Source organism: Panthera pardus, unplaced genomic scaffold, assembly GCF_024362965.1.
Source record: "Panthera pardus isolate Hobbes unplaced genomic scaffold, ASM2436296v1 HiC_scaffold_13, whole genome shotgun sequence".
Lineage (NCBI taxonomy): Eukaryota > Metazoa > Chordata > Mammalia > Carnivora > Felidae > Panthera > Panthera pardus.
The window spans coordinates 50,781,861-50,804,128 of record NW_026526688.1 but is presented as its reverse complement, the minus strand read 5'-3'; the positions used below and the strand labels follow the sequence as shown (position 1 = coordinate 50,804,128).

Here is a 22,268-nt window from a genome sequence, read left to right as displayed (position 1 = left end):
AAGATGTGCAGGATATACGAGAAGCATAAGTCATGATCTTTGACCAAAGGGACTCCCTGTCTTGTTTGTAATAAGAGATGCATGCACAGGTGAGTCAATTACAAGAACATATGTACACAGTGATGCTAGTGCATTACAAATGAAAGAAATGGGGGTGGGACTTGAGAATGGTAAGGGTTGAGTTGAAGACAGTGGGCAGGGAGGCATGCATGGTAGGTGGGGTACATAACACAAGTTGTTGGAATTAATCTATGTATTTTTACCTTGCTCATAAGCTAATAAGTTAGCTAGTTACTGTTTCATGGATGCTAGGAGAAGACATAGGACTTCTGGGTCAGAAGACTTCATGGCAGAGCAGCCATTGTGAGTTGCTCCCCTCACTGGCCAATCCCACAGGGGTGATGTGGAGTGTCCAAATGGATGCCGTGCAAGCAGTTGGTTTGCGCTGCATCTGAGGAACACAGGACTTGGGGAATCCATTGTTTTAAGTGGTAAGCAAGCCTGCTCTCTGTCCCGAAGGACAAACTTGTCTCTCAGAGTTGCTGACTGCAGACCGATTCTTGACAGAGGTGCTGGGTAAAGAGCATTTATGGCTTAGCTCATACCACCAGCAGGAGCATGTCAAGATGGCATTAGAGCAACTGAAAGTTAGGAAATACAGGAAGACTGTAAAGCTTCTGGTTTAGATGATTTATATGACTAAGTGAACAAATGTTGGGGTCATTAACTGACATTAGAAGTATAGGAGAAGCCGGTTTTAGGGTGGAGGTGTAGGAAATGATGAGTTCTGTTCTTGGGCATTCAACAATATTTAGTCAGTGGTGCCTACTGCACCTACGACTATGAATAAGATATTGTACATAGGTGGAAGAAACTCTTAGGTGTCTGCAGTGCAGTGGGTGGATCCAGAAGGTTATTGCATAGGAGTCTGAACCTAAGGAACTGGAGATGTGTGTAGATTTGGGGGTCATTACTGTAGGTATAAGATAGAATACCAAATTAAGGTGTGTGCAAAGGAGGAGGTCATAGAGGCCAAGAGGAGAGACATAAGTAGAAGCAGGTAAAAGTAATATGGAACCCAGAGAGAAAATGTGTCAAAGGATGAATGGTCAGTAGGAGATCACAGGAATGGCATGTATGGTAATGGCATGTATGAATTGTGTTCAGTGGACTAGGCAATATGGTGGTCAGTGGTAATTTTCAGAAGAATAATTTTGACTGAATGAATAAATTAGTGTTGGTGTGTTGGTAGTGGTCTGAGATGTAAGTGGGTTGCCAATATGGTGGAAGTGAGTATACATGAATATTCTTTCAAGAAACTCCATTTATGAAATTCTTTTTTTTTTTTTTTTTTTTTTTTAAGTAGGCTTCATGCCCGATGTGGGGCTTGAACTCATGGCCCTGAGATCAAGACCTGAGCTGAGATCGAGTCATATGCTCAACTGACTGAGCCACTCAAGCACCCCTCAAAAAACTCCATTTAGAAGGGAAGGATAGAGTGGCATCCGGAGGTGTCCTAGGAACAGACCTTTTTCCCCTTTGAGTCTGAGAGATGTTTGAGCCTTGTGGTAGACAGAAAAAGCCAAGAGAGGGAAATTTTTGAAATATGGGAAGAAGAGGATAATTATATAATGGGAAAGCCCTGGAGTCCTTAATTTTCTTGATGAGGTGGATTGTGACGTTGTTATTTGAGAGTAAGAAGGATTGGCTTGACTGGGATCTTCAGAGCAATGTTCAGAAATTTAATTAAAGGGCTCTAACCATATTTTATATCTGTTGAGGGCAGTGGGGTCATTCTTGCTAATTTTTTTGAGATATAATTGACTCATCAAAAGCGTACAATTCAGTGGTTCTAGTGTTTTTGCAGAGTTGTGTACCCATCACCATTATCCAATGGCAGAACATATTCATCATCCCAAAGAGACTCTGACCCCACTAGCAGTCACTGTCCACCCTCCTGACACCCTCTGTCCTCCAGCACACACCTACCCCTCTCCCCTGTCCCGGGCATCCACTGTTCTACTTCTTGTCTCTATGGATTTGCCTATTCTGAACGTTTCATGTAAATGGAATCATGCAGTGTGTGGACTTCTGTATCTGACTTTTTTCACTTGGCATAATGTATTCAGGGTTTATCCATTGTTGTAGCATGAGTCAGTACTCATTCTTTTTTAAAGTAGAATAGTATTATACGATATGGATATGCTGCATGTGTTTACCTATTCATTAGTTGATGGGCATTTGGCTTGTTTCTACTTTTTTAGCTATTTTGAATACTGCTATGAACATTTATGTATATAACTTTTTGTGTGGATGTATATTTTTACTTCTTTTGGGTATGTGTGTGTGTATATATATGATATATATATATGTACATATATACATACACGTTCGTACATACACATACACACATATATACTACACACACGCACATAGAAGTGGAATTGCTGGGTCATATAGTAATTCTGACTTTTGAGGAACTCCTAAATTGTTTTCCAAAGTGACTGCACCATTTTACATTCCCACCAACCATGTATGAAAGTTTTTCTCCATGTCCTTCCTTGCCAGTACTTGTTTTATCTTTTTGATTATTGCTATCCTAGTGTGTGTGAAGTAGTACCTCATTGTGGTTTTGATTTGCATTTCTCCAGTATCTAATGATGTTGAACATCTTTTCATGTGTTTATTGGTCATTTGTATATCTTTGGAGAGATTTCTATTCAAATCATCATTGTTTTAAAAATTGGGTTGTCTTTTTATTATTGAGCTGTTGGAGTTCTTTATATATTCTGGATACCAGTCCCTTATCAGATAAATGATTTGCAAACATTTTCTTGATTTTTGTGGGTTGCCTTTTCATTTTATTAATGGTGTCTTTTGAAGCACACATTTTTTTTTTAAGATTTTATTTTTAAGTCATCTCTACACCCAATGTGGGGCTTGAACTCACAACCCCGAGATTAAGACTTGTATGCTCCACCAAGTGAGTCAGCCATGCACCCCTGAAGCATAAAAGTTTTTCATTTTGATATGGTCCAATGTATCCGTTTTTTTTTTTTTTTTCTTTAGTTGCTTGTGCTTTTGATATCATATGTAAGGAATCATTACCTTACTCAAGGTCACATGGATTTATGTCTATATGTTTTAAGAGTTTTATAGTTTTATGTATTTAGGTCTTTGGTCTGTTTGGAGTTAATTTTTGAATGTGACGTGAAGTAAAGGTTCCATTTTATTCTTCTGCATATGGATATCCAGTTGTCCCAGCACCACTTATTGAAAAGACTGTTCTTTCCCCACTGGATTTTCTTGGCACCCTTGTTGAAAATCAATTGACTATTGAATTTAAGAGTAAGATACAATAAGCTCTTTAGGAATGTGACTGGTAGGTAAAGGGAAGTACATTTACACTTCTGAGTAGTATATGTGGTTTGAAAATTATTAATAATTTTCTGGAGAATTAGAGAACAGATTAGTAAATGAGCAAGTCAGAATTATTTTATTCACACTGAGAATGATACATTTCCTCAGATGCAACATGAGTTATGTAAAGGGAGTGTCCTAGACCCTGCCTGTCTTTCACTGTGATGTCATTGAGGAACGAGCCATAGTTGATTTATGCATTGAAGAAAGACTTGTTTCAAATGATTGTTCACTTGTACAGGGTGACTAATTTGCTGGCTGAGTAAGCTGAATTGTCAGCTGTTAATATTTTAATATTCATCTTGAGGAACTTGACCTAGAAGAGGATCCTGTTTGGGAAATAATATGGGATCTTTGTGGAGTAAATTTCCTTTTTTTAAGGACTCATGGATACGTCAAAGCATTCATGGCTCTAAGTATGATAAAACTCAATTAGTCATGACATAAACTTATAGTATTACTTAACTTTAAGATCATTCTGGTTTTTTATTGGTTTTCAGACATAGTACTAATTAAATCCCAATCTCATTATTATAGACTTCGCTAGGTATAAACTGTTGTCCATGTGTTACTTATTATAATAGTCGTGAGTGTTTAGTGCCTTTTTTTTTATTGTGTTAAGTATATATAACAAAATTTACCATCTTAAACCATTTTTAAGGGTGAAGTTTAGCGGCATTAAGTTGTTGTGCAACCATCACCACTATCCACCCCTAGAACGTTTTTTATCTTGTAAAACTGAAACTCTGTATCCATGAAACTCCTCTGTTGACTCTTAAGCCCAGCCCCTGGCATCTACCATCTTACTTCCTATCTCTATGAATTTGATTACTCTAGGTACCTCTTATAAGTGGAATCATATAGTATTTGACCTGTTACAACCAGTATATCTCATTTGGCATAATGTCTTCAAGGTTCATCCATGTTTTAGCAGAATTTCATTACTTTTTAAGGTTGAATAATATTACATTGAATTATACCACATTTTGTTTTTCCATTCATTCATTGATGGACACTTAGATTGTTTCTACCTTTTGGGTATTGTGACTACTGCTGTGCACATGGGTATACTTTAATGCAGTTTTTGCAAAGGCAGCTCATAGAAGTTAGGTCCTTATCTTTAAAAAAAAATTTTTTTTTTTTTACATTTTATTTATTTTTGATAGAGAGAGACAGAGCACAAGTGGGGGAGGGGCAGAGAGAGAGGGAGGCACAGAATCCAGGCAGGCTCCAGGCTCCGAGCTGGAGCACAGAGACTGACGCGGGGCTCAAACTCACAAACCGTGAGATCATGACCTGAGCCAAAATCGGACGCTTAACTGACTGAGCCACCAGGTGCCCCAGGTCCTTATCTTTTTAATCTAAGTATTGCTCCAAACTAAGAGGAAGCTGCTTATCTTTTGAATTTTTGGTAGGTGTTTTAAAATTTTTTTTTAATTTTTAAAATTCACATTAAAGTTAGGGCCTAAATTTGTTACTGTTATTTAACTACTACTTACTTTCTAAGCAGTATAGATCAAGAAGTCTTAAATGGAGAACATATCATATTTAGAATCTTGTTGCAATATAATTGAATTCAACCAACTAGTAGCATTTGATGGTACTCTAGCTATAGCATTTTATATTAAATGTTTTTCATATATCTGATCCTTAAACTCTCTTCAGATCTCACAGATTTTATTTGCTTGCGTGTGTGTCCTAGATGTTCCACCCATATTCTAAACAGTCTTGTGAAAAGCCTTGTCTTAATATCTATTCATCAATCAACAGAATTGGAGTGGGAATTTTGTTTGATTAAAAACTGAGCTAATGAGGGGTGTCTGGGTGGCTCAGTCGGTTGAGCTTCCAACTTTGGCTCAGGTCATGATCTCGTGGTTTGTGAGTTTGAGCCCCACATTGGGCTCTGTGTTGATAGCTTGGAGCCTGGCGCCTGCTTCAGATTCTGTGTCTCCCTCTTTCTGCCCTTCCCCTGTTTGCATTCTGTCTGTCTCTCTCAAAAATAAATAAACATTAAAAAAAAAAACTGAAGTAATGAAATAAAGATAGTTGTGAATATTTTAAAGGCCACCTTTCATGAGTGTTCGATGTAGGGACATTTCTAAGTATTGCAGTCTTCAGGACAGAATGAATTTAGGTTGGATATTAGTTATTAGGTGATTCTGTGTATTATATAGGATTTTCCAGGCGTTGGTTCCTTCATGATGTCATTAATGCTCCCAAATTATTAGTTGTATCTATTGAAGTCATGAAGAAGAGGCAGAGAAGGGAGGAGCTATGAAGAGAATAAGGAAAAAGTATACAAATGTTGAAGGAAAATGTTTGGATCCCTTTTCAATTCAAGATCATTTAAAATGATGGCAGAGCACTTAGTGAGAAAATATTGGATTTACAGTTTTTCAGGCATGCATTCTAATGTGTACTTTTGCATGCAGAACTATACACACAGCTCCTTTGCTCAGACCAAACACTCTTGCAAGACACTAATAACTAATTTTGTGGTGGGTGGTGAGACAGTAGATTCTGAGTCACAGCACAGTTTCCGGAGGGTTGATAATGCATTTGTGTATAATATAGATTTGACTGTGAGGGGCCAGCCAATACAATGTGGTCAGACACCATTAAGAAGTGGTGTTAACAAAGTATGATTATAAACTTTCTTGAGCTCTGGGGCTATAGACTTTAGTGTCAGTTGACCACAGTGGAACATTTGCTGCTTTGGGATTAGTCTTCCACACCTAACTCTGTAGTTTTCCTTTCAGTTTTCTTTGCCTAAAAAAATGTGTTGGCTAAAAGAAAGACTGCTAAATTTTTTATACTTCTAGAATACATCTTTGAGAACAAATGTAGAATAACCAATATAAGTAAAATTGTGTCAGGTACAGGGAGGGAATTTTTTGTTTTGCTTTTTTTTTTTTAATTTGTCTCAGTTATGTAAGTTAAAATGTAAAAAATAAATGACCTTTCCTGGGAGTGGAAATACTTCTAAGTTATAATGAGGTGACATTGACATTTGGCCAAGGTTCTTTGGGAAATACAAAATAGCTCCAGGGCAGTGCAGCTCCTTTCCTTAGGGTTTATCTTTTGGTAATGGCAATAAGGCAAACAAATAGTTTCATACTTTGGGTCAGAAAAATATTAGAATATAAAAATATGAGAACATAAACATGCCGTGGCCTATACTTACAAAAAAATAGCTTTATTGAGATATAATTCACATATCATACAATTCAACCAATTCAGTGGTTTTTATTATGTGCAGTTATCAGCATAATCAATTGTAATATATCTTCATACCCCCAGAAGAAAACTATACCCATGTAACAGCATGGTTACTATAGTTAGTGATAGTGTATTGCATATTTGAAAGTTGCTAAGAGAGTAGATCTTAAGAATTCTCATAATGAAAAAAGTTTTTTTGTAATTGCATATGGTGACAGATGTTAATTAGACTTATGTGGTGAACATTTTGCAATATACATAAATATGGAATCATTTTACATGTTTTATACCTGGAACTAATACAGTGTTATATGTCAATTATACCTCAATTTAAAAAAACCCTGTCATACCCATTAGCAGTCACTCCACAGCCATAGGAATAACTAGTCTATTTTCTGTGTCTTGTTTGCCTATTCTGGACATTTCAAATGAGTAGAATCATATAACATGTGGTATTTTGTAACTGACTTTTTTCAGTTCACACAAGCTTTGTTCATGTCGTGTAGTATGTATCAGTACCTTATTCCTTTTAATTGCCAAATAATGTTCCATTTTATGGATATAATAAATTTATCCATTTATTAGTTAATGGACATTTGGCTTGTTCCACTTTTTGGCTGTTATGAATAGCCAAATACTAGGGTTATGAACATTTATGCACAAGCTTTTGTGTGGACCTAGATTGTCATTTCTCTTGAATATATATGTAGGAGTGGAATTACTGGGTCATATACCAGCTCTCTGTTTAACCTTTTGAGGAGCTGCCAGACTGTTTTCCAAAGTAACTGCACCATTTTATATTCCCATCAGTGATGTATGAGGATTCCATTTTCTCTACATCCTCATTAACACTTGTTATTATCTTTTTGACTATCGTTATGCTAGTGGGTGTGAAGTGGTATCTCATTGTACTTCTGATTTACATTTCCTAATGTGTAATCTGTTGAGCATCTTTTCTGCTTATTGGCCATTTTTGTATCTTTTTTTGAGAGATATCTGTTCAGATCATTGCCCATTTAAAAGTTGGATTATTGGTCTTTTTATTATTGAGTTGTAAGAGTTCTTTATATTTTCTGAGGTAAGCCCCTTATTAGATATTTGTTCAATTCTGTGGGTTGTCTTTTTACTCTTTTGATGGCGTCCATTGAAGTACAAAGGTTTTTCATATTGATGCTTTCCAGTTTATCTGTTTTCTTCTTTTGTGTTTGTGCTTTTGGTGTCTAAGAAACTATTACCTAACCCAACATCATGTGCATTTACTCATGTTTTTTTTTTTTTTTCTTATGAGTTTTATAGTTTTAGCTCTTACGTATTTATTTCTATGATCTGTTGGAATTAGTTTTTGTGTATGGTGTTCATTTTTGTGTGTGTGGATATCCAGTTGTCCCACCACCATTTGCTGGAAAGACTGTAGTTTCCCCACTGGATTGTCTTGTCAAAATCAGTTGGCCATAAATGTGACAAGTCTATTTCAGGACTGTCTATTCCATTAATCTATATGTCTGTCCTTCTGTCCTTATAGTAGCACTGCACTGTCTTGATTACTATAGCTTTCTAGTTAAGTTTGACATTGGTGAATGTAGTCTTTCTATTTTGTTTTTTTCAAGATTATTTGGCTATTCCTGGTTGTATGCATTTCTATATAGATTTAGGATTACCTTGGTAATTTTTGTTTTAAAAAAAAAAAAAGCTAACAAGCTAACTGGGATTTTGATAGGGATTATCTTGAATTTTGTAGACCAATTTGGGATATATTGTCATCTTAATAGTATTAAGTCTTTCAGTTAATGAATGTAAAATAATTTTCTATGTATTTAAGTCTTGAATTTCAGCAGTGTTTTGGAATTTTCATTGTACAAGTCTTACACTTTTTTTTTTTTCTTTTAGGAAGAGAGAGTGCAGGTGTGGGAGAGGGGCGGAGGGAGAGAGAGAATCCTAAGCAGGCTCCATGCTCAGCACAGAGCCCTATGTGGGGCTCAATCCCATGTCTCTGGGATCATAACCTAAGCTGAAACCAAGAGTTGGACTCTCAACCAACTGAGCCTCCCAGGTGTCCCTGTCTTGCACTTCTTTTAAATTTATTCTTTTATATTCTATTTTATATTCTTTTAATACTTTTCAAAAGTATTTAAATCTTTTTGATGTCATTATAAATGAAATTGTTTTCTTGTTTCGGTTTTTTTTTTTTTTTAATTGCTGGTGTATAGAAACACAACTGCTTTTTGTATACGGTATTGATCTTGTATCCTACAACTTTGCAAAACTTGTTTATTCTAATAGTTTTAAAATGGGTTCCTTAGGATTTTCTTTTTTTAATTTAATTTATTTATTTAGAGAGAGAGAGAGAGTGCGTGTGGGAAGAGGGGGTAAAGGGAGAGAGAGAGGGGGAGGGAGAATCTTAAGCATGCTCCATGCTCAGCAAAGAGCCCAACACAGGGCTCCATCCCATGACCCTGGGATCATGACCTGAGCCAAAATCAAGAGTCCTCTTCTCAACTGACTGAGGTACCCAGGCACCCCTGATTCCTTAAGATTTTCTGTCTATAAGGACCATATCATCGCAAGTAGAGATAGTTTCACTTCTTTCTTTCCAATCTGGATCCTTTTTGTTTATCTTGCCTAACTGCCCTGACCAGAACTTCTAGAACAATGTTGAACAGAAGTTGCAGTCATAGGATATCCTTTTCTTATTCCTGATGTTAGTCTTTCACCATCAAATACGGTATTAACTGCAGGCTTTTGTAGATGTCCTTTATCAGGTTGAGAGGTTCCCTTCTATTTCTAGTTTGTTGAGTGTAAAGAGTGTTGGATTTTTGTCAAATGATTTTTTCTGAAATAAACTACTTTAAAAATGACTATTTTCTCTGTTTTTTTTTTCTTTTTTCATCTGCAGAAATTGACTTGCATACCAAATGTGTGGTGGATGTAGATGCAAACAAGGTTATTCTTAGTCCTGTAAATACTAATCTTTCCAAAGGAGATGCCCGGTAAGTTAAGAAACAGTGTTATGTTCAATGGATTTTTATTATTTATTTATTTATTTATTTAAAACAATTTTTTAGTGTTTATTCTTGACAGAGAGAGAGAGAGACACAGAGCGTGAGTTGGGGAGGGTTAGAGAGAGAGGGAGACATAGAATTTGAAGCAATCTCCAGGCTTTGAGCCATCAGCACAGAGCCTGACATGGGGCTTAAACCCATGAATGGCGAGATCATGACCTGAGCTGAAGTCAGACACTTAACCAACTGAACCCCCCCCCCCCCCCCCCCCCCCCCCCCGGTGCCCCTGTTCAGTGGATTTTTAAATGACTGAAAGCAACAATGGCTGCTGAGTTGAGTTCAGCTTAGCAGATAACAAATGCCTAATGACTATGTAGAGACATGTAGCTGTCAAGTCAAAGAGGAAGGTCTATAATATGGAATGATTACGTGTTAGAGCGAGTGTTGTAGATAGCAGTTGTACCAGAAGCTCAGAGAAGAGAACTTTAGGTAAGATGGTGGAGTAACTGAGGAAGCCTTGAAGGAGATGATATTGGCTAAAGGATTAGTGAGATGTAAATGGGAAGAAGTAGAGTAGAAGAGAAGGCCTTTAGGTTGTTCTTCAGCTTGGGCTGCTTTTACTTCTGCCACTTTGAATCCTGTCTGTCAGTTAGAGCCCATTTCAAGTGTTACTTCTTCCTGAAGGCATTGCTGCATCCCTCAGTGATTCCTCCCCTCTAAATCCCTGTAAACTATAATGTATACTACCCAACTGAATTATTATACATTATTTTAGATTGTTACTTGTAGCTCAATGGTGGATTGTAAGGTGTTGGAGGGAAGGGACTGTCTGTCAAGGGTTGAAGATGAATCACTTACAGATTTGGATGACAGTATAAACAAAAAAAGAGCAAGAAAGTGTTAAGAAAGCGAATTTGGGGAAGAAGCAAGAGATTTATTTGGTTTTTCTGAGCAAGTGCAGGGAAGTCAATTTAATAAAATAAGGTATGATCAGATTACAGAAGATCTTGAAAGAAGATAAGGAAATTTGACCTTTATTTTTATGGGTAAGATGTCATCTTTGACAGTTTTTAAACACTGTGGTTAAGCAGGTAGATTAGGAAAAGTTGTTAATTGGCCATATAGAGAATGGTTCCAAGTGGGGAAAGACTGGCTTTTCATAGAGATCAGCTTTAGTCAGAGTGAAGAACATAAATTAAACAGTGCCTTCCATGGTGCTTAGCATGAAGTAGATAACTTAAATTTGTAGAGAAAATGTTGTATGTGGAAATATACACAGAAGGCATTGCATAAATGTTCTTTCACACTTGATCTTAGACAAAAGGCCGAGAAGTGATCCATAAATGTTTTTTCAGATTCTTTGAGTTGAAAGAGCACTGAACTTAGTGTCAGAAAATCTTAAATTGAATCCCTACTTAACCATGATGTTTTTAACTATTAAGTAGCTACTAAATTAGTAGCTAGTTATTTTTGACTTTTTTTGAGCCTCATCTGTATGGCGTATGCCTTACCTATCTAATAGAAGTGTTTTCTGAAGATCAAATTAGTGATTGTTCTGTAATTGTCCAGGTTTATTGTCATTGATGTAGAAAAAAAATTTTTTAAGTTTATTTATTTGTTTTGAGAGGGAGAGGGAGAGAGTGCAAGCAGGGGAGGGGCAGAGAGAGAGGGAGACAGAGAATCCCAAGCAGGCTCTACACTGTCAGCGCAGAACTGGATACAGGGTTTGAACTCACAAACCGTGAGATTATAACCTGAGCTGAAATCAAGAGTGGGATGCTTAACGGACTGAGCCACCCAGGCACCCCAACATAGATTTTGTAAGCATCACTAGGATATGGGTACTGTTAGATAGGATGTTATTAGGGTGTGAAGGGTATAGATGTGTCAAAAATAATGCTAGAATTTTGAGCTTGCTAACTGAATGACCTATTGTCCTAAGTATTAATTGAAGTCATTAATACTGGAGGCTGTTTATTGCTCTTAGAATTCTCAATCTGGAGATTGTTGCTTTATTTGAAAATGTGGGTATCTCGGAACAAACATGGAGGCAATATCCTATGGTAGGAAGGGTATAGGCTTTACCTATAGGCTGACATGGATTCGAATTCTGGCTTTGCCATTTGGTAGATGGTTACCCACCTGTGATCCTTATTTATAAAGTGTTTTAGTTCTTATTGCTGCATAACCAGTTACTTTTAATAGCTTAGTGGCTTAAGAAACAATAATCATTTATTATCTTATGGTTTCCTGTGGGTCAGGAATTCAGACAGGACAAAGCAGGGAGGGCTTGTCTCTGCCCCATGCTGTCTGGGGTGTAGTTGGAAGACTTGAATGCTGGGTATGGGAATCATCTGGAAAAGGCCCAGTCACCCAGGTCTGGTGGTTAATGCTGCCTATTGGCTTGAGTGTAGCTGGGGTGGTAGGCAGAATACCTACTCACAATCTGGTGGCAAGTGTCCTGAGAGAGTGAGAAAGCCAGGTGGAAATAGTACTGGCTTTTATGTCCTAACCTTGGGAGTCACACGGTATCTTCTGTTCCATTTATTTACTCAGGTTGGTATAAAGATCTAAACAGTTTCCAGAAGAGGAGGCATAAACTCATCTTTTTTTTTTAATGTTTATTTATGTTTGAGAGAGAGAGAGAGAGACAGAATGCGAGTGGGGAAGGGGCAGAGAAAGAGGAAGACACAGAATCCTCAGCAGGCTCCAGGCTCTGAGCTGTCAGCACAGGGCCCGACGACGTGAGACTCAAACTCACAGACTGCAAGGTCATAACCTGAGCTGAAGTTGGACCCTCAACCAACTGAGTCACCTAGGCGCCCTTTAAATTTTTTTTTTTAATGTTTATTTATTTTTGAGAGAGAGAGAGAGAGAGAACATAGACTAATCTTTTAATGGAGGAACATCAGTGTCACATGAGAAAAGCCTTTGGGATGGGATATGTATTGTTGTGGCTGTCTTTGGAAAACACAGTCTCCCACAAGTGTGTAATAGTATCTACCTGATAAAGTTGTTGTGAGAAAAACATGACAATATAAAAGCTGAAAAATGTTTTCTTTCCTTTTGAGATCTTTAAATCTTAGGGGTTTCTGAAAGAATCAAATAGCTTTTCTTGGTTTCGCAGAACATCTTGGATGGCTCTTTTTTTCCATGTGCTGAAAATACAAGTCGAATATCACTCAGTGCTATAGAACATTGTAAAAAAAGTTGTTTTTTTTTTTTTAAAATGACAGCTGCCAGTAAGGTTGATATGTAATGGTTTTTGATGAAGGAAAGTTAAGCACAGACTTAAGAAACAGCTTTTTAAAAAAAGCTTATTTATTTAAGTAATCTCTACACCTAACGTAGGGCTCGAACCCACTACTCCAAGATCAAGCATACATGCTCTTCCTACTGAGCCAGTCAGACACCCATTAAAAAACAGCTTTTTATTGACATATGTAATATACATATAGCGAAGTATACATGGCTTCATAATTTTCATGAGTTGAATACACTCCTGTAATTGGCATCCAGAGAAAAAACAAGAACATTGCTGGGATGCCGGCTGGTTCAGTTTGAAGAACATGTGACTCTTGAGCTCAGGGTTGTGAGTTCAAGCTCACATGTTGGGTGTAGAGGTAACTAAAAGAAAATAAATAAACTTAAAGAAAAAAAAAAACAACCAAGAACATTGCTAGTAAAACAAAAGATTGTCTCTGGGTGCCTGGTTGAGCATTTGACTCTTGATCTTGGCTCCGGTCATGATCTCTCGGTTCACGAGATTGAGCCCTGCATCCGGCTCTGCACCGACAACGTGGGGACTGGTTGGGACTCTCCCTCTTCTTCTCTCTCTGCCCCTTCCCTGCTCTCTTTCTCTCTCTCTCTCAGAATAAAGAAATAAACTTAAAAAAAACAAAAAAGATTGCTTCTGGAGAAATGCTTTTTCTTTTAATATAATATCAAGGTAAAAAGAGAAAATAGAAATTTTGGAATATAGCAGTCTAGTGATATGTGTTGACTTTATTAAATCTGAGGAATAATTGGAAGGAAAGCATAAATAAAAAGCTATTTTATGTGATGTGTGGTTAATTACAGTCTAGCTTGTAGAATGGCTAATCCATAAAACAACAAGTTATGCTAGCATATTTATAACTAGAGAGCCAGAAATTTGAAGTTAACATGTAAGTGATTTGAGTCTGTTTAAGGCTCTAGTCAGTTTAGGACTTAAGTTTAGTAGTCAGAAAGACTCAAATTAATATTTTTTCTTTAAAAGCTATAAAATCCTTGCTTTTAGAATAGTATCCAATTTTATTAATGTAAAATCATGACTAATTTTATATGTATACTTAACAACTCAAGTTGGTATACTTTGAAAGTGAACATATATACATTTTAAAGTAATGATTTGTATATTTTTCTGATTAGTTTTGTGTTAACTTCTGGCAGTTGTATGATTTGATGTTTGTGCTTATTAAAACTAATAGAAGCTATAGTTGAATGGGTAAACTATTTCCAACATAACAGCTTCATCATGGGAATTTGGGAAATATTTTTTGCTGTGCTAGATATGGAATTTCAAAACTGTTCTATAAAGTAAGATGCTTAAAATTCAGAAAATTGATAACACAAGGCTAGAGAAGAGATTAAGAATGCCAACTTTGGAGCCAGAAATAGTGGATTAAATCTCAGCCTCACCATTTACCATGTGTGTTGTGGAGCAGGTTACTTAATCGTCCTCTGCCTCTGTTTATTCACCTATAAAGTAGAGATTACATCAGTACCTGCTTGTAGGTTGTTATGGCAATTTAAACAAGTTAAAATATGTAAAATGGCAGTGCCTGGTATATAATAAACCATATATAAATATTAGCTATTACTTTATTAAAATTTTTTTAATGTTTATTTTTGAGAGAGAGACAGAGACAGAGTGCAAGTGGGGGAGGAGCAGAGAGGGATACACTGAATCCGAAGCGGGCTCTAGGCTCTGAGCTGTCAGCACAGAGCCCTATGTGGGGCTCGAACTCACGAACAGCAAGATCATGACCTGAGCCGAAGTCAGACGCTTAACTGACTGGGCCACCCAGGCGCCCCTGTTAGCTATTAGTTTAAATATTACTGTTATTATTATGGGCTGTATTTATGGTATATTCAGTGAGATATAATATAACTTCATAAAGGAAGTAAAAAATTTTAAAACAAAATATATTCAGTTCAATAATAGAGTATATATGCTTATCAAGAAATTACCTAGTTCTATAAAAATTTCAGCTGTGCAAGGTCAGAAACTTAATTTGATCTAGTTTGCCCAAAGTTGATGGAGCACTTAGGGACTAACATGCCATCTGTTAGAAAGCTATGACCCTTCATTTTATGTTTACAGTGAATAAAATAGTCCCTGCCATCAAGCTTCTCCTTAGTATCAACTAATTTGGGAAACCAGATCAAAACATTGCTTATGAGCATAGGGTAAGAACAAAAGGACATTTTATCAAATATGGAAAAGATTATGGACGAAGTATTTCTATTTCTACAATACTCAAAACACTAGAGACTATGGGGCGTCTGGGTGGCTTAGTCAGTAAGCGTCTGACTTTGGCTCAGGTCATGATCTTGTGGTTCGTGGGTTTGAACCCCATGTCAGGCTCTGTGCTGACAGCTCAGAGCCTGGAGCCTGCTTCAGATTCTGTGTCTCCTTCTCTCTCTGCCCCTCCCCTGTTCATGCTCTGTGTCTCTCTCTCAAAAATAAATAAATATTAAAAAACAAAAACAAAAAAACCCACTAGAGACTGATACATTTGCATCCACCAGACCGATCTTTTTCTTGTGTATGGAGGACTGGGTACACACTCACAGATTTACTCTATGTATTTTCTCATGCGGTGCCACACGGCTTGGACTACTAGTACAATTAACTGTTTTTTTGGAATTACTTTCTTGCCCTGAATCAGTTTAGTTTTCTAGATTCGTCCTGGGGGTTTTTCAAATCTTCATAAGCACCATGTTCACAGATCATCTTTTAGAGCTAATGACCAATTCATTATCTATTTTTGGTACGTTTTTACAATTATAATTCTCAATGTTTGATTCTTAGCATTTAGGAGCACTTTAAGTTACAAATAATACCATGGTATAGAACAGCCTCCTTTTATGTATGTATGTATGTATGTATTTATTTATTTGTTTGTTTATTCAACATCATACCTTTATTTTTTTAAATTTACATGCAAATTAGTTAGCATATAGTGCAACAGAGATTTTAGGAGTAGATTCCTTAATGCCCCTTACATGTTTAGCCCATCCCCCCTCCCTCACCCCCTCCAGTAACCCTCTGTTTGTTCTCCATATTTGAGTCTCTTATGCTTTGTCCCCCTCCCTGTTTTTATATTATTTTTTGTTTCCCTTCCCTTATGTTCATCTGTTTTGTCTCTTAAAGTCCTCATATGAGTGAAGTCATATGATATTTGTCTTTCTCTGACTGACTAATTTCACTTAGCATAATACCCTCCAGTTCCATCCATGTAGTTGCAAATGGCAAGATTTCATTCTTTTTGATTGCCGAGTAATACTCCAGTATATATACATATATATATATATATATATATATATATACACACACACACACACACACACACACACACACACACACCACATTTTCTTTATCCATTCATCTATTGATGGACGTTTGGGGTCTTTCCATGCTTTGGCTATTGTCGATAGTGCTGCTATAAACATGGGGGTGCATGTGTCCCTTCGAAATAGCACACCTATATCCCTTGGATAAATACTTAGTAGTGCAATTGCTGGGTCACAGGGTAGGTCTTTTTTTAATTTTTTGAGGAACCTCCATACTGTTTTCCAGAGTGGCTGCACCAGCTTGCATTCCCAAGAACAGTCTCCTTTTAAATAACTGAATAAACCTTTAAGCCTTATTTGGTCTAAATCAAAAGAAAATTTTAATTTCAACTCAGGTCACAATCTCATGGTTTGTAGGTTCGAGTTCCGCATTGGGCTCTGTGCTGACAGCGCAGAGCCTGCTTGGTATTCTTTCTCTGTGTGTGTCTCTCTCTCTCTCAAAATAAATAAACTTAAAAAAAAAACAACCCAAAACTTAAAACTTAAACTCTTAAAACTTACTAAAATTTTATCCTGTAATAAATGTTAATGCTAGTTAGCCTGTCACCATGATAGGGCAAAATAGTTTCTTAGGCTGAGGTTGATCTTCTGCCTTTTGCCTTATTCCTTCCCTCATCTACCCACCAAACAGGCCTTTCCTACTAACCCTGGCTAAAGTCCATTGAAATACTAATATTGTTTTAAAAGGGAGTAAGGTGTGATTTCCCATGGAGAGTGGCAGCATCTACTTTATGAAACAGTTATGTTATAAAATTATGTATAGGTGAATTTGGAAATGGGAATGCATTTTCCCATGGGAACTGACAGTTGTTCCTCGTAAAAATGCTATTCTATTAAAAAAGTGACTAGTTTGGCCCACGACTCATGGAATCAATCACATATTTTTACATTTTGGTATGCAGCAGAAGTGCTTCATTTTGTCACACATAATTTTAAAAAGATTGTATTCAAGAGTTGAGATTGAATAAAATTAATAATTTTTCCTCCTTATTGAGGACATTCTGAAGTGAGACAAAATATATATATGTATATATATGTATATATATATATACATATATATACATATATATATATATACATATATATACATATATATATATATATTTTGGCTCTGGGTGTGTGGCAGTGAATAATGCAAGACTATCAATAACCAGAATCCTTTAGTGTCACCATGCAGAAAGTCCCAGCAGTTAAACCCACTATTGTTTTTGAAACAATGAAAAAGGCAAATAACGGTATTATTATGAACATAGTTCTTACCTCAAGACCACTAGGAGTCCTTACACAACAATTAACATTTTTTAAAATGTTTATTTATTTTTGAGAGAGAGAGAGAGAGAGAGAGAGAGAGAAGAGATAAGGGAGGGGCAGAGAGAGACTGGGACAGAGGATCTGAAGGTTCTGCACTGTCAGCAGAAAGCCTGATGTGGGGCTCGAACTCACAAACTGTGAGATCATGACCTGAGTTGAAGTCGGAGGCTTAACCAACTGAGCCACACAGGCACCCCATTACATGACCATTTAAGAACCAAATTTAGGCATTCATTCATAGCCTGTAAGAACTGGATGGATGTCTTTGGTTATTTACTTTTAAACTACTTTATTGAAATGTAATAAATATATCATGTAATTCACTGTAATTCATTGTTTAAACAGTTTAGTAGTTTTTATTATATTTATTGAGTTGTGCAACCAGCATCACGATCCAATTTTATGACATTTTAATCATTCTGTCACTCTACTTTCTATCTCTGTAGATTTGAGATTTGACAATTTTGGACATATAAATGAAATAATACAATACATGGTCTTCTGTGATTGGCTTCTTTTATGTAGCATAATGTGTTTGAGGTTTATCCATGTAGCATTTATCAGTACCTCATTCTTTTCATGGTGGAATAATATTTCATTGTATTCTGTTTTGTTTATCCGTTCATCAGTTGATGGATATTTGGGTTGTTCCACTTTTTGGCTATTATGAATAATGCTACTGTGAACATTTATGTACGAGTCTTTGTGTAGACATATGTTTTCATTTCTCTTAGGTAGATATCTAGGAGTGGGTCATGTGGTAACTCCATGCTTAATACTTTGAGGAGCTGCCAGACTATCCCAAAGCGGCTGCACCATTTTACATTCCTAACCAGCATTGTATGAGGATTCTCATTTCTCAAGCTTTGAAAGAAGGCTTATTTACTGAAAGGAAAATGGTGGTGACTCTGGCTAATTGGAGAGCGCATACCCTGCCTGAAGGCATTCAAATTACAGTTAAAAAGCAAAACAAAACATTGTGCTGTCCAAACAAAACAGGTCTTGGCCAGATTCAGCCCTTGGCTGCTGATTTGGAACCCCAGGTTCCAGGATACTTTCCTACTGAGTCTGACTTGACAGCTTTTTAAAAATTGAGCAAATTTTAAAAAGTAACAATGCAAAAAGGTTTAAAGAATAAAACACTTTTATGTTAATTGATCACGTTAACAAACCATTACCAATACAAACAATTTAAGTCTTGTGTGAACCTCCTTCCAATTTTAATCCCTTTCCTCTCTACTACAGTTAACCACTTTCCTGAAGTTTTTTTTTTTTATCTTTCCCTTGTGTTTCTTTATGTTTTTAGTTTGTGTACTTGTAAATTGTTTGCATATATTACGTGTATGTGAATGACTGTTTCTAGTAAAAGATCAGATAGATAAGTGACTCAAAGTTTGACTATTTATACAGTATAATGCCTGATTGATTGACTGATTTATAGCCTGGGGACAGGACGCGTGGGCAGGAAGAGCTGCCTAATGCCTGATTTTTAAAAGCAAAAAAAAAAAAAAAAAAAAAAAGTGTTAATAGGAGCCAAAAGAAATATAAGTTTATCTTAGGAGGGAAGCTAAAAGTTGATATTTAATCACATACCATATTCCTCCTTTTTTCCTCTGAAAAAACCCAGACCTAAACCAAAGCTTTTCCCTCCTCCTCTATTGTTTGCAGTGACTTCCAGACAAGAATGGCAGTGACATTGTATTAGTGTGCCTCCAACCCTTTGAGGAGACTGTGGATCAGTGAGCTGTGCCTGTTCAGAGGTGCTGCTTGAAACACCACAGCTGAAACCTAATAAGAGAAGGAAATTCTCACTAAAAATTGCATTGTTCAGTCCCTTGGTCCACTAGTCTACTTTCCTCTTTAGCTCTGTGTTTTCTATCGTGTGTGTGTGTGTGTGTGTGTGTGTGTGTGTGTGTGTGTTATGTAACACCGTAAGAGTTAATACATTAACTTGGGAGTCTTTCTTACAATTCTTTTTCACCCTGTCCCACCAAATGTAAGCTTTGAAGGTAAGAATTTTCTGAAATAGAAAACATTTGAGAGTTAGACTTTAAGACCTTAATGAATGTGAACACTGATTTTTTCGTGGTATTTTGTGAAATGGTTTGTTCTTTAGTACATGGTCTGTATTTTGTGAAATGGTCTGTTCTTTAGAAGAGTTTCTTCAACATGGATGTCATTAGCCATAAATGGCACAGGTATGCCGTGTTTTTCTGTTCTATAGTAAAACTATGGTGCTTCCTTCTTTTTTCCCATTTGGTCATGTTTAACCTAAAGACTAATTGATATGTATGAGGATAACTGCCAGTCTAGTGAGAAAAATACCTGAGATGTTGGTCTCAACCAGTACTGGTTAGTAAGGTCATTAAAAATCTTTTTATTCTTGGGGAACCTGGATGGTTCAGTAGGTTGAGTGTCCATCCAGCTCTTGATTTCGGCTCAGATCGTGATCTCACTGTCGTGGGATTGAGCCTTGAGTCAGGCTCTGTGCTCATAGCACAGAGCCTGCTTGGGATTCACTGTCTCCTTCTCTCTCTGCCCCTACCCCATTTGCACTCTCTTGCTCTCTCAAAAATAAATAAATAAACTTAAAAAAATTTTTTTTATTCCTTTTGATTTTATACTAGACATCAGTTTAGTCATGTCATTATTACTTAATATGAGCAAAACATACTCCGTCTTTCTTTGGAGGTTCATAGTACTCTGATCCTGGTAGAAGAATGAATATGTGCATATACATTCAAATATATACAAACTTTAGTGAGGCTGACCCATGCATATACATTTCTCTTGCAAATGGATTGAGCAATGCTGCCTAGGAGAGGGCCTAATGCCAATAATTGCTTTGAAATATCAGAAGTCATTTTCGGAGCAATTCCTTGTTAGTGGAAGGCATCATTAGGTCATATTAGATGATGACTTTTAAAATTTTCTACTGCTATATGGATACTAATTTAAGTAAAGATTTTAATTGAAGGAAGTCATGCAAAATGTAATTATGGTATGTACAATAGACCTGTTTGTTCTTTCTGCTGTGAAATGACTTGAGTGAGGCTAATAATTCTGCCCAAATAGAATTTACTCCTCTGGAGAACAGTATGTGGTATGTTTTAATTTTATAAAGAGCCTCTTCCTTGGGGAGCCTGTCCACCCTGATTATGTCAGAGTAAAGTGAGGAGAGCATTGTTCAGTATACTCAGAAAGTTAAGATGATTTTTCCCTCTATTTTAAAAAAGTACTATGACCATTGAGTATAGAAGTCATGTACTACTTTTGAATATAGTTATAAAAATGAATCAGATTGTTAAAGCTGAAAAGATAATAAAATATGTATAACTGTATTCATATCTTTATACAGTTAATATAGCAAATAATTAAATAGCTTTAAATATAGATTTTTTTGAAGTTTTGCCAGAAAAGGCTAGTAGATGGCCAAAATGAAATGTGAGATAGTTTGTTAGTAAACCTGCCTGAACAAAAATTAGACTTTTATAGTAGAATTGGTGATATTTTAACATTGCCATTGGGTATATAAATATTAATTATCTCATCCTTTTATTGGTATAACAAGAAATAAACTTTTAACTTTATTTTTTAAATGTCTATTTATTTTGAGAGAGAGAAAGAGAGCATGCGTGTGTGAGCAGGAGAGGGGCAGAGAGAGGGAGAGAGAGAATCCCAAGTGGAGTCCATACTGTTAGCACCGAGTCTGATGCGGGGTTCAAACCCACAAACTGTGAGATCATAACCTGAGCTGAAATCAAGAGTGGGACACCTAACTGACTGAGCCACCCAGGCACCCAGAAATAACCGTTTTTTAAAATATGAGAATAGAGAGTGTCTATCACTAAGTCTACTTGTTTACTAACATTTGCTATAATGAGAACTTAGCGTTATATGTGTTCGTTACTAGGTTAAGGTTAATAGGAATTAAATGTTTTGAATTTATCCAGAATTCGAGATTCGGCACAGAAAATTATCAGATAATATATATTAGATATCTAATTACAAATAAAATTTAGGTAAAACTATCAAGTCTCACTGTTGAGGTTTTTAAATTGTCTTTGTTCTTTAGCAATACATTTTTTTAAGGGTTCTTTGTCTCAGTCTCTAGTGTAGGAGTTGTTGCTAACGTAAACTAGATATTGTATAAGAATCCAAACTTTTCTTTAAAGATAGAGGTAGCGCTACTCCTTGAGGAAGTGTCACATGAGAAACCACTCTAACCCAAAAAGTTGCTGTATCACAGTACCTTAGCAATCTTTATGATCTGTTCAACAGTTCAACATCAGCTCTTTGCCAAGTATCAAGCTAAGAGTTAGGATAATCTTTATTAATCCTTAGTTTCATTACATCGTAGTTAAATTATTTTTAGCTTAGAATGTCTGTAAACGCTAGTAAAACAAAACACAAAGCGAAACAGAAGACTGAAGAGTTGAGAAGTTGAATTACTCTCTTGTGGACTTTGTAAGGTTAGATTTTTGCAGACTCGGATTTGAAATGATTCTATTGTTTAATTTTGAGCATTGTGCATTTTTTTATGAGAGTGATATTTAGCTAAAATGAAAAATGATTTATTTTGAACATTAGTAGTTTACGGTTCTGGAGCCCTGTTTACTTCTTCCTAAGTTTGTTAAAGAAGTGTCTTGTTTGATGGTGAATTTTACTTTTGCTTCATTTTCATCAAACCTCATTTATATA

The 22,268-nt window shown here is 36.3% G+C and overlaps 1 protein-coding gene across 1 annotated transcript in view; it reads left to right on the top strand.

Moving 5' to 3' along the window:
- Positions 1-22,268, top strand: part of KIF13B (kinesin family member 13B) — a 198,305-nt gene that overhangs the window by 6,342 nt on the left and 169,695 nt on the right. Inside the window, exon 2 of the mRNA XM_019440893.2 lies at positions 9,533-9,626. Coding sequence (XP_019296438.2) covers positions 9,533-9,626 — 94 coding nt within the window. The remainder of the gene's footprint in view (positions 1-9,532; positions 9,627-22,268) is intronic.